This window comes from Nicotiana sylvestris, chromosome 5 (assembly GCF_000393655.2).
Source record: "Nicotiana sylvestris chromosome 5, ASM39365v2, whole genome shotgun sequence".
NCBI lineage: Eukaryota > Viridiplantae > Streptophyta > Magnoliopsida > Solanales > Solanaceae > Nicotiana > Nicotiana sylvestris.
The window spans coordinates 132,132,325-132,145,778 of record NC_091061.1 but is presented as its reverse complement, the minus strand read 5'-3'; the positions used below and the strand labels follow the sequence as shown (position 1 = coordinate 132,145,778).

The window sequence follows — 13,454 nt, the reverse complement described above, 5'->3', positions numbered from 1 at the left end:
ACCACGATGGGATATTACTCCTATAAGTCGAAGCAACACCCCAATGTCCAAGGCCATCAACAACGTTAGTTCGACCTCAGCCGAGCTATGATGGGATTCTACTTCGACGATAATCGAAGCAACATCCCAATAGACGCCCAAGTGTCATGCAACAAACAAAAGAAAAAACGACGAACAGAAAAACCGACAAAAAGTAAAGTTTATATTACAACAAAAATATCATTTATATTTTCCCCTACGAACAGGACCTAGCACGGCCCGTGCCAAAAATTCCCAAGCAAAAAATGTAGTACAAACTAAAACTACACATCATCCCTAGTGGGGTAGGCATCTTCATACCACGAATCCGAAGCAAGGTGATTCGTATCATCAGAATTGACACCTTCATTGTCGGGAGTGAGAGGGTCATACCGACATGACTCACGGGCTGCACGCGCTTTAGCATGCACCTCCTGAACCTCCACTTTCGTCGCCCGACCCTCGATATGAAAAGCCTTATACACATCGAGTCGAGCCTCCGCATGGACCCATAACTCGTACAAGCGACGAGGTGAGCTCTGACCAACTGAAGGATGAGACGTTGAGGGATGGGAATGACGGTTTACCTCCTCCGACCTCAGCAAAGCCATTTGCCCTTGCAATGCGGCCAACTCCGCCTCCAATTCCCTGACACGCCCTTCAAATCCCATGATTCGATGACCGAAGTTTTCCCTCTCCCTCGTAAGTTCCGACCTGGATAGGAATAGGGCATCCTCCAAAGAGACCGTCTCAGAAATGGCAGCGGCCAGCTTATCGGTACTAGCGTTCAACTCGCCCTTAAGTCCGTTGACCTCCACTGCCTTAGCATCTAACTCAGTGGTCAAGCTGGCCACCTTCAGCTGTAAATTGGCGTTCTCAATCATTACCCCCTGACTCAACTCAAGCTCGTCCTCCTTCGCCTTAAGAAGGGCCTCCAATTCGCTATTACGGGCGATAGCCCTCATAAGCTCCTCGTCCCTCTCCTTCAGCTCCTCTACCCTGCGCTCCAATTGGTCCTCCCGCTGCTTAAGTTCCTCGCGGAACACCTAGAACTCGGGATCCTGATGATAGATATCAGACATCGCCCGGTGCTTATCACGATACTGATGGTATTTTGACGATATCTTCTTATAGAGGCCCATCCTTCTCCATTCACGGCGCGCTCTCTCCACCTCCATGATGAGGGTCTGACAAAAGAGAGGAGCAGAGTTAAGAGTAAATACATCACATTGCCACCCCAACCCCACGACATAAGGAAAAGAAGAAACATACCTACAAGGCCATACGGGTGACCCTCCGAGATAATTCCGCGTCACTCATCGTCCCAAGCGTCTCGCTTTCAAGAGCAGCGCATAAAGGAGCAAGGGCCAACGCAACCTTCTCGCTATTCAATAGCAAGTTGTAACTCCCCGAAATTACCACATGATGGTCGTATCCGTCCGCACTCACCTCCATATAGGTATGGCGACCCAAAAATTCATCGACGTCCTCCGGGGCGACATCTGAGCCCGATCTGTCCTCCTCGACACGAGGTCCTCCAACATTGGACGACGCGCTCCCTTCAGCGGAACACACTGAATCAACTCCCAGGACAACTCTCTCCATTCGGGGAGACCTCCCCGACAAACTGGCGTCAGCCATAAACACGGGCACCGGGGCTGTCCAAGATGCCCCACTTCCGTCGGCCTCAATGGCCACTCCCTTTCCCAGCTCCAACCTTCTCCTTTTTCTCTCTAATGGCTCGTCACCATTAGAAGATTCATCAACAGGATGCGGGGTCGATGCCAACGAGGCCTTTTCCCTCATGACCTCAATCTGAGACGAGTCTCCCTGTTGAAGAAGTTGAGGACGACCTCCCCGAACAGACTTGCACAAAATGAATCGCGTGTCCGTGGTAGCAATGGATCGTCTGAAAGCAGGGACTGGCGCCCTTCACCTGGAAGCCCCCCGACCTGTCGTCACAGAGGGCCATACAGTTAGGCAGGGTCATACGACCTATGAGTTAGTAAGGCAGAAATTTACATGAAGAAACCCTGGGGCCATAATGTTGTATGAAGGCAGACCAAGTTCGAGTTTCCTTCGCTTGGGGCAGCAGGTTAGCGACCCAATTCCTGAGACCCACAATAGGGTGGGGGGATGACCCATAGCTGCAGAACAACAAGTAACCGAAAGTTACTCTAATTATAGAGGACCGGGGGGGGGGGAATATAATGAACGACGATACTTACGAGTTTTATTCCACCCCTCTAGAAATCTGGCAGGGTTAGAGGCGACGTGCTCGGTCTTAATGAAAAAGTACTTGTTCCAAAATTTACGGCTCGACCGATCGTCCGTCCCGACCACCAGCCCTTTTGTACCATGAAGTCTCAAGTGCACCATGGTACCCCTAAGGAAACCAGGTGAAAATAAGTGCAAGAGATGATGAATGGAGATGTCGCATTCTGCCAATTCCGTGTACTTGGTCAGCAGCAGAAGCACCTTGAGTGTGTACGGCGAAAGCTAAGCCGGGCAAACATGATAGAATTTGCAGAATTCGTCCGCTAGAGGGAAGAGAGGAAGGCTGTAGCCGATCACAAAGGGATATTCATAGAAGGCACAATACCCAGGCATGTGAACGTCAATGTAATCCCCCTCCGCCAGAGTCATCTCTACGTGGGCAGGGATACTATATTTTATGCGGAGGGCATCAAGGTGAGTTTGACTCGTCTCAGAGAGTACAGGGTTCGGAGTAAGGGGTGGGTCTTTAAGGAAGTCACTCTGAGACAGGGGATGCCTCGGTAGTAGCGCCTCCACTGTGAGAAGACTATCACCCTCTTCTATCTCCACCTCTCCACTGCTAGAAAGAGGTGTTGCGTTCGATGGAGCGGCCTCAGGAACCTCCTCATCAGTGCAACGAGACCTTGGCATGATTTTGTTTAAGAAGGGGTAGTTACACACATGGAGTAAAAGAGAAGGAAATTTCCAGCCAGGAACGGAAACAAAGAAATGTAAAAGCAGAAGAAGGAGACTGAAGAATTATCAAGAATGGCCAAAGTGTTTCAAAGGAATCGAACCCTTCACCTATTTATAGGGTTGGGTGGCGCCAGAATCGAGGTGACAAGTTTCAAATTAGCACGGGAAACCAAGTGCCAAATTGTCAGTCTTTACCTCAAAATCTGCGTAATGATGATGCATGTGGAAGCTGATGTCACCCTGGGTGGCGTGTACTCTTCGATATTCTGACCAATATGACAACCACCTCTCACTGGCCACGTCATAATATCCCGACGAGTCAAATTCCTCCTAAGGGAGGCATCGAGTCCGCTCATCGAGGACACATCCAGTTGCGACCTCGATGAGCGAAGGGACTAACTGTATGGGTCCGAATTTGATCTACCACGACCTATGGTGGGTACGGCAAATGACCAAAAACCTATGAGTCGACAAAGGTATACGACCCTGTGAAGGGAGGAGAGATGCCACCGCATCGGTAGTAGATTCGACATGTTAGGTGACCTAGGGAATATTCATTAAATACTTCTTAATTTGTCATCCATATGATTATGAGAAAACCCCTCAGTATATAAGAAGGGTGAAAGTCTTGTAAAAGGGGGATTTCTGGTAGAAAGAACCACTGGCCTTGAACTATTATCATCTCTCTACTATTATCATCTCTCTACTATTGTCATTCTAGAGTTTATTATCTTCAGCTACGATTTACCTCTTCATCTTTGATTGATTTGCTTAAAAAAAGTTCGAAATCTTTTGAGTCAAACACTCACATGTCTAATATTGTTTTAGATCCGATATGTACTATTTTTAACTATTTATTATCCATTTCACCTGGTTTCAATTCAAAATGGTCAACATTGCTGTTACTTTTTTGTTGTTTGAATCCAGATACACACTTGCCAAAATATCCTTAGGAATGATGTTCTAAATATGCCTCAAACTTCAAAGATTATATTGCATGAGATTATATATTCAACAAAATTTTCCTTTACGTACCAACCCAACAAATTTACCACTAGATAGTGTGGACCAGGTTGGTTTGATTTTTATCAAAATCGAACCAAATCAATTATATCGGATTGGATTGGTTCGGTTTTGGCAGTTTTCTGGGTTTTTTGTTACATAAAATCTTACGTTGTTAAATTTTTGATAAATAAATATATGTTTAGTAACAATTGAAAAATTGACAAACATATTATCTATTAAATATTCTTATGAGAGAATCTACTTAGTAACACATGATAGTTATTTTTTTAGTCGTTTGATATTTTCGTTGATGTACACTTTCAAGGTTAACCGAATTTAGTAATTGAACATAAAAATAAATGTGATACTTAAATAATAATAACCATTTCAATTTCAAAAAAGATAAAAGAATTTAATAGATCTTGACATATGAATATGGAAGAACAAAGAGATTGACACATTTCAGTAACACTTGATAAGAAAGTGATCATACAACCCATTATTTAAGGTTAATAAATATGGAGCACTTCATATTTTATTAAATATTATATCCCGTAAGAGAATCTCAAATATTTCTAGACATTTTTTGTAAAGAAATTCTATATAAAATCTTAAAAGTAAAAAATAAAAATTATATATTTATATGTAAGTTTGGTTCGGATTTTTTAACTCAATACCAAACCAAATCAAATCAAACATAGTCGAGTTTTTTAATCAGTTTGGTTTGATTTTTTGGTTTGGTGTGATTTTCTGGTTCGATTTGTACACCCCTACTAGATAGTATACGTTTCCCTCTTTTATAAAATTTTATTTGACTGTTGAGCACTTCGAATGTAATTCTTTTCGGGGTTCCTGCGTGAACTTAATTGAGGTAGCCAATCCGAGGTAAATTTGTCGAAAGGTTGAAGTACCCTCCTTGGAATTTCTACTGGTCTATGAGTTTTTAGAGAAAAAGTGAAATATTCTTCACTTTAAAAAATATGATAAAACTCTGAAATCGTACACCACAGATAGCGCCTAGACTGCAATAAACAGCTATTTGGTACGTGAACAAAATTATTCCGAAATTATAGTCCTAAGATTATAATCTGTTGAAGGGCTCTGGCTATGGCGGAAATGACAGAACATTAGAGAGAAGAATGAAACGGAGGAGAAGAACAATTACTCCATTTTTTGAATATTGAAATGTACAACTCACTATTTACAGTAAAAACACTACTACTTATAGAGATTAACCACTAACTACTTCTTACTCCACTAAGTAGTTATAACTAACTATCTACTAACTAACTGTGCACTTAAATATATGGGACCCACAGTCCTCAATACTCCCCCTCGAGCTGAGGGATGAAATACATTCTTCATTCCCAGCTTGCTTAGTAAGTAGTCATGCTGTGGTTTGCATAATGTCTTGGTTAACAAGTCTGCAACTTGCTCAGTTGTCCCAACATGCTGTGTTTGATTTAGTCCTTGCACGAGCTTCTCCCTTACAAAATGACAGTATATATATATATATATATATATATATATATATATATATATATATATGTGTGTGTGTGTGTGTGTGTGTGTGTGTGTGTGTGTGTGTGTGTGTGTGTGTGTGTGTGTGTGTGTGTGTGTGTGTTTAGTTCTCTTGTGAAAGATTAGATGTGCAGCAATTTGAATGGCAGTTTCGTTGTCATAATGAAATGGCACAGGTAGTTTGATATCCACTCCTAGTTCTCTGAATAGTCCAACTAGCCATACAATTTCAGCAATTGTGGCTGCCATACTTCTAAATTCTGCCTCAGCTGAGCTCCTAGACATTGTTCCTTGTTTTTTTTTATTTCCAGGAGATCAGTGCACCACCAAATTTTACCACATATCCAGCAACTTATCTTTTAGACTCCACATATGCTCCCCAATCAGAATCACAGTAAGCTACAAGGTTTTTGCAGCTACCAGTAGACATAAAGAGTCCAAGTCCTGGTGTGGATTTAATGTACCTTTCTACTCTTCTTGCAGCATCCATGTGAGAGGCTTTAGGTGCATGCATATATTGACTGAGCATCTGTACTACAAAGGCTATACCTGGCCTTGTCATGGTTAAGTACAGTAATCTACCTATCAACCTCTGATAACTGCCTTTATCTTCAAGTATTATATTTTCAGAAACATTAGTATTTACCTCCTGATCAAACTCAACAGAAGTGAGCTTATGATTGAACTCAAGAGGTGTACACACTGGTTTTCTACCTGCTAGGCCAAGTTCAGAAACCAGTTCTAAGGCATACTTTCTCTAACACATCAAGATACCCTTATGAGATCTTGAGAATTCAATTCCAAGAAAGTACTTCAGCTCTCCCAAATTCTTCATTTTGAATCTTTCCTGTAGCTCCTTTCTAACATGTCTGATAAGGTGTAGATTGCTGCTTGTGATCAACATGTCATCCACATATACTAGAACTGTCACCAGTTTTGCCCCTATATTCTTAGTAAAGAGGTAGTAATCATAATGTCTTTGTACAAACTCCATAGCTAAAAATGCTTCTGTCAGTTTGAGATTCCATTATCTCGGTGCTTGCTTCAGCCCATACAAGGACTTGTGTAATTTACACACCTTCTGATACTCCCCCTAGCTTGAAAAACTATCAGGAATGTGTATGTAGACCTCCTCCACTAAATCACCCTGCAAGAATGCATTATGCACATCCATCTGAAAAACATACAAACTAGAAGTAGCAGCTAGAGCAACTACAATTTTCACAATAACCATTTTGGCTACTGGGAGAATGTTTCTGTGTAGTCTAAACCTTCTTATTGGTTATAGTCTTTGGCTACCAATCTGGCCTTATATCTCTCCACCTCACCATTAGATCTATACTTGACTTTGAAAACCCATTTACACCTAATAGGAACTTTTCCTGGAGGCAGGTCTACTATAGACCAGGTGTTATTTTCCTCCAAAGCTAAGATTTTAGCTTGCATATCTTCCACCCACTTAGGATCAGAACTGGCTTCTATGAAGGAATGAGGTTCAACAGTGGCAGAGCAAATAGCTAGAGAAGCTTGATAAGCAGGTGAGAGCTGGTCATAAAACACATATTGTGAGACTAGATATTGACAAGTGGACTTCTTAGGTTGTACCACATAATCAGTTAGCCGTACAGGATGTTTAGAGGGTCTGGAAGACCTCCTAAGTGATGCAGGAGATTTTGAGTGTTCAGTGGACACCACTGCAGGCACAAATGTTGAGTGATCATCACTGATAGAGGTAGGAGAAGATGGATGAGTGGTAGGAGAAGTGTTGACAGAGGGTGGTTGTTGATCACTCTTATAGGTGGGTGATGAATCTGTGAATTCAAGAATACAGAATAGATAGGAAACACCAGACCTCATGTTCTTAAATGGAAAGATATCTTCCTTGAACACATCATCTGTGCTCACAAAGAAACTTTTGGAGTATAGATCATATAGAACATATACCTTTTGAGAATAGGAGTATCCGATCCCATGTGGATAGTTGGGACTGCTCTAGGACTGAACTTGTCTACCTTCTGCACTTTAATGGCATAACATAAGCTATCAAATACTATGAGATGTTGAGTGGATGGAACTTTCTAAAATAATGCTTCAAAAGGAGTCTTTCCCTGAAGAAGAACAGTGGGTAACCTGTTCAGTAGGTAAACTGCAGTAGACACATACTAACCCCAACAACTCAAAGGTACATAGACCCGAAACCTGAGTGCTCTAGCCATATCTAGAATTGATCTGTGCCTTCTCTCAACAGCTCCATTCTGCTGAGGTATGTACACACATGACCTTTGATGAAGAATTCCAAGACTTTGCAATAAGGAAGTCACTTGGTCATTCATTAATTCAGTGCTATTATCTGTTCTAAGACATGTAACTAAAGTTTTAAACTGATTTATAACCATTGCTAGGAAGTTTTTCAATGTTGCAATAGTATCAACTTTAGTGGTTAGAAGAAAGATCTAAATATACTTTGAGTAGTCTTCAACCAATGTCAAGAAATATCTTTTATTATCATGAGTAGGAATCCTATATGGACCCCAAACATCTGCATGCACAAGATCAAAGACAAAAGTAGAACATGAAGAACTAAGATGAAAAGGAATTCTTGACTGCTTTGCAAGGGAACACACAGTACAATGATCATCGGTTAGGTTCAAATCATGTAAGCTATGTAGTTTTTATACCACCTTTAGAGGAGCGTGTCCTAACCTCTTATGCCACAGAGAAAAGTTATTGCAAGATTGTATGTTACTCTCACTAGCACACTTATTTGTACTACTAACAATGGTATTTACAGTTTGTGGTAAATGTTACTCAGAAGGTTGCCTGTCTTCAGCCTTGAGAATGTAGAGACCAAGTTATTTTTTACTAACCCCCAGGACCTTCCCACTGAAGAGTTCCCGAAAGTTACAGAAATCAGGAAAGAATGCCACTATACACCTTAATTATTTTGTGATCTTAGAGACTGAGAGTAGATTATACTTGAACTCTGGAATATGTAATATGTTCTGGACCTTCTCATCTCTGAAAAGGAATAGATCCCAGTGTGTGTAATAGAAGTCTTCTCACCAATAGGAAGATATACTTTGTTTTTATCTGTTTCTGATAATTCTTTATAGGAATCTAATAGGTTTAGACTATGCACCATGTGATTAGACGCTCATGTATCTATTATCCACTTATGATTCACTAAGGTAGACATAAAATTATGTATGTTACCTGCTGTTCCTGCAGTTGCTGAATTAGCTACAAGTTCAGCATCCTTGCCTTTATTCAACATCTGCAGTATTTGATGGTATTGTTCTGGAGTGAAAAATTGAGCTGGGGAACTGAGAGTAGAGCTTTCCAAGGAGTTGCTTTGTGCCTCTGAAGCTTGACTGCCATAGTTGCTTACATTGTTGGACTGAGCATTGAAGTTTCCTCCTCTCTTCTTATTTTTGAAATCACTAGGATATCCATGTAGTTTGAAGCAATTTTCCTTGGTATGTCCTTTACACCTGCAGTACTCACAATAAACTGGTGACTTATTGAAGGAGCTTTTAGTCTTATAGCCCCCAGTATATCCAGTATTTGTAGGGCCTCCATTGTTGTTGAAACCTCCACTGTTGTTATAGTGCCTATTACTCATCATAGCAGCAGTTTCATTGACATCATTAGAACCATACACACCCTTTCCATTGATCATCTGACTTTCAACATTGATAATCATAGCATAAGCTTGATTCAGATTAGTAGAGGGTTAGTCATTAACACCTGATTCTTAGCATTTTCACATGAGTCATTAAGCCCAATGAGACCTTGATAGAGTTTTTGAAGCTGATAGTGCTCAATATGCTTCCTTGACTCAGGACAGCCACATGTAGGGGGAGGAGTTAATGTTTCATATTCATCCCAAAGTTCTCGTAGTCGAGAAAAATATACAGATACAAAGGATACTCCTTGTGTTTGTATGGCTATTTCCTTATGCACCTAAGCTGCCCTAGACACATTTACTTTATCAAATCTCTCCCTAAGATCTTCCCAAATAGTGTAGGCGTCAGATGCATAGATTACAGTACTAAGAAGATTTGGAGATACAATATTCATAATCTACACAAGCACTATTGCATTACATCTATCCCATAGTTCATGAAGGCTAACATCATAGTTACTTTTTTGCAGGTGCCTAGAACAAATCCTAATTTGTTTTTGCCATGCCGTACAATTTTCAATGATCTACTCCAGATTGAGTAATTCTTAGATCCTTGTAATTGAATAGAGATTAGGACCGAACCTTGCGTATTAGATGGATGTATGTATAGAGGATGATGATGATCAACATGATAAACTGATTGAGCTGCATTCAGTGATGTGAACTTAGTATCGGTATCATCTTCATGAACCGACATTGTTGAGAATTGAGAAAAAAACTTCGAGAATTTTGAATCGAAGAACAGAAATGTCACTATAGGCACATGCACCGACTGCTTGCCACCAATATGGATTCAATCAAGCAGATCACACATAGATCTCATACCCTAGCTTTGAGTAGGTGAAATTCAGATGAAAAATTAACTCAACCAGTTGCACAATGCAAATATTGAGGCAGAGACTAAGGCCTCATTTGTTTTTTTATAGATTAAGACGTCTGAATCTGAATACACATCTGAATATCAAGATGTGTATTAGGATTAAGACATCTGAATCTGAATACACATCTGAATATGTTAAGATGTGTATTAAGATCTGAATAGAAATAATTAAGACTGTTTGATTTTTAACATCTAAATGAATAAAATTTATCTTTATTTGAAAAATAATAAACATAAAATTCAAATGAAATACTATTAATCTAATATTCTATCAATAAAATATATAATTTTTAAAAATATGATAGTTGTTGGTGGTGATGACTAACGGGTGAATGTCGACTAGAGACTATGGTTGGTGGTAGTTTTGATTGATGATGATGGTTCATGCTAGTAGCTAATAGTGATTGGTAGTGGTGGCGATTATGATTAAGGATGGTGGTGGTGGTGGTGATAGTTAATAATGGCGGGTGGTGGTAATAGTTGTGATTGAGGAAGGTGGTGGGTGGATGGTTGTAGGTTATAAGATAGTCAGTATCGGTTGTGGTTGTTGATGGTGATGGGGTGGTCAGTTGTGGTAGTTGAGGTGGATGAGTATTGATTGTGGGTGAGAATGATGGTGGTCGGAGTGGTGGGGATAGTGGGTGGTGATGGTTGATAATGGTGGCGGCTATGATTGAGGATGATGGTGGCATGGTGGTGGTGGGGGGGCTAGTGGTGGTGGTTGAGTATGATGGTGGTGGTGGTGGTGGTAGTTGATAATGGTAGGCGGTGGCAGCAGTTAATAATGAATATGTGATAGCATCTTAATGAAATTAAGTCTCTGTTATAGATCTTAATCATACAGACCTATTCAGATCCATTAAGTGGTTGTGAAGTAAAAAAATCAAACACACTTAATGATTAAGATCTGAATAATTAAGATTCAGACTTTAAAAACAAACGCACTTAATGTCTGAGATCTGAATGATTAAGATTCAGATCTCCATTAAGTGCAAACAAATGAGGCCTAAGTATTCCGTCACAGTGGAACAATCATACTCGATTAACCGAGTTCTGATACCATGTTGAAAGGCTTTGGCGGAAATGACCGAACAATAGACAGAAAAATGAAATGGAGGAGAAGAACAATTACTCCATTTTCTGAATATTGAAATGTACAACTCACTATTTACAGTACAAGCACTATTACTTATAGAGATTAACCACTAACTACTTCTTACTCTACTAGTAGTTATAACTAATTACCTACTAACTAACTGTACGCTTAAATATATGGGACCCACAGTCCTTAACATAATCTCTAGACTATTTTATCCCACTTGGTAGGTGGGATAAAATAATATCAAGTTTGATTGGATAAAGTGGGATAAGATTGGATATCTAGGATTAAGTCTGGACTAAGTTTATACTATGTTTGGTTGACGGTATAAATTTATCCCGATACACCACATATAGCGCCTATCGATATACCCTAGCTAGGCGCTAATAAGTTTATACTATCCCGGTATAAATGGTCACCAGGGTATATTGATGTAATGCTTCTTTATTTAGCTGCTTTCATTTGAGCAGTGCATATGAAAGAGATATCCTAATTAGATGATCAAAATCTTATCTCCGTTGAGGTCTTTATCCTCAATAACTCCAAGCATTTGCCTGGACGTTCAAGCTTCAGCAGATGAGACCTGGAAATTAAGTTTGAAATTTATGTTCTATTTTGCCAATGAAAAAGTAGTGCAGCCAACGGAGGGCCAAGAACATGTATTTTCACTGCTGAGAAACATAGTGCGATACATTGATTGAACAGTAAGATTCTCTGTTATAAACTGATAATGCTCTACACTACTTCAACAATCAAGATTATTCTTTAGTTATTAGCCATATGTCAGCTTCTAATTAAAAGTTCAGTTCTATCTAGTCAATTTTGAGTAAGGTGCCGAGGAGCCACTATCATTACTTCGTTTTCACAACTATCCTTAATCTGTTAAAGTGTCACTATTTCATCTAAACATTTAATCTATTAGACAGGATACGCCCTTCATGTGAAGGGGCTGATTCTTTTTCATGGGTCGTTAATCATGCTATTTTTTTTTCTAATAATAGTAGCGGTAAGGGGCGAAGCCACATGGTCATAAGAGTGGTCAACTGATCACATTTCGTCGAAAAATTGCATTATATACATAGGTAAAATATTACGTTTTAGAGGTATATAACATATATTAAACATTCTTTATCGGAATTTTTTTCACTTTTTTTAAATTTGAATACCCTTGGAGAAATTCCTAGCTTCACCACCGGTACCGGTAGCGGTGACACTTCAACTAAAAACATAATTTTCCTACTGCTTCAATATATCATCTAAAGACAAACTATCGAAGAAGTACACTTTTATTTACATATAATTAGTTATACTTTTACAATACTCACAATTTTGGTGGAAACAATCAAATTATTTAACAGGACAAAGATTTTTGCTGTTTCTTTAAACTCCAGAACAGACATGCATAATCAGGAGCTTCATTCAAATAACAATCTTCTTGGAAAGTGGCTAGACCAATTAGTGAGGAAAACAGCATAGCACTTCAAGTTTGACTCAACGTTGTTTGTGCTCCACTGATTACTACTACTGCTACAGATCTGAGAAATGGTTCTCAAATCCACTCTTTTTGGGTTCCACGGTCCACATTATTCTGATGACGATGCTATTAACGAATAAACAAAGTAGAACTTTATTGAAAAGTTAAAATACCTTTCTGTCAAAGGACTATATTTAACTGAGTGGAATTGGTGAAATAGATCTAGGTTTCTTATTTAGCCTAATATCCTGCCTATGTACAATCTTTACTGTGTACATTACCTATGTTACAGGCTCTATTCATTCACCAATTAATTATGTTCATTATATAAAGTATTGAATGCTTTAGTTTAGGTCATGATGTGATATGTCATGGTTAAATTAGCATGATTTTGAGGACCACGAGGTAAACGGATACCAAATTAAAGACTGTAGTCTGTAGATAATATTATATTCCATAAAAATAGAAGCACTAAAATTTTCAAGTGCAATTGCAGCTATGTGTATAGAAGCAATTTTCATCTTGAAGAGTTAAGTCATTGCTGAGCTCTTTCTCTGTTTCACTTTTTTCTTTTGTGATGTTTGAAATAATGGTTTAAAAGTCAAGGTACATCCTTTTTTTCCTTTTTCACGTTCCTAAGAAAGATCGAGATTACCTTTTTTTTTTTTTTCCTTTTTCGTGTGTGTGTTTTTTTTTTGCTTGGGAGGTTTTAGGATTCGTCCAAATTTTTGTTGCACAACTTTTGGTCAATGTAAGCATTGCAACGCTTACTTATTTCGTGAGCCATAGTTTTACGATGTCGAAATCAAAACTTAGAAAA

General features: G+C 39.3%; 1 protein-coding gene across 1 annotated transcript; it reads right to left on the bottom strand.

The window, feature by feature from the left end:
• Positions 1 to 5,848: 5,848 nt before the first annotated feature.
• On the bottom strand, positions 5,849 to 6,490 carry LOC138869320 (uncharacterized mitochondrial protein AtMg00810-like). The gene is made up of 2 exons (XM_070146930.1): positions 6,271 to 6,490; positions 5,849 to 6,210 (listed from the first exon to the last, which is right to left on the bottom strand). The coding sequence occupies exons 1-2, from the start codon at positions 6,488 to 6,490 to the stop codon at positions 5,849 to 5,851; spliced, it is 582 nt and encodes a 193-aa protein (XP_070003031.1).
• Positions 6,491 to 13,454: the final 6,964 nt, after the last annotated feature.

Coding starts and splice junctions, on each gene's coding strand:
- LOC138869320 (XM_070146930.1), bottom strand. CDS start 6,490: ATGGAGTTTGTACAAAGACATTATGATTACTACCTCTTTACTAAGAAT. Junction 6,211..6,270: donor ATTCTCAAGATCTCATAAGG/GTATCTTGATGT, acceptor TTGGCCTAGCAG/GTAGAAAACCAGTGTGTACA.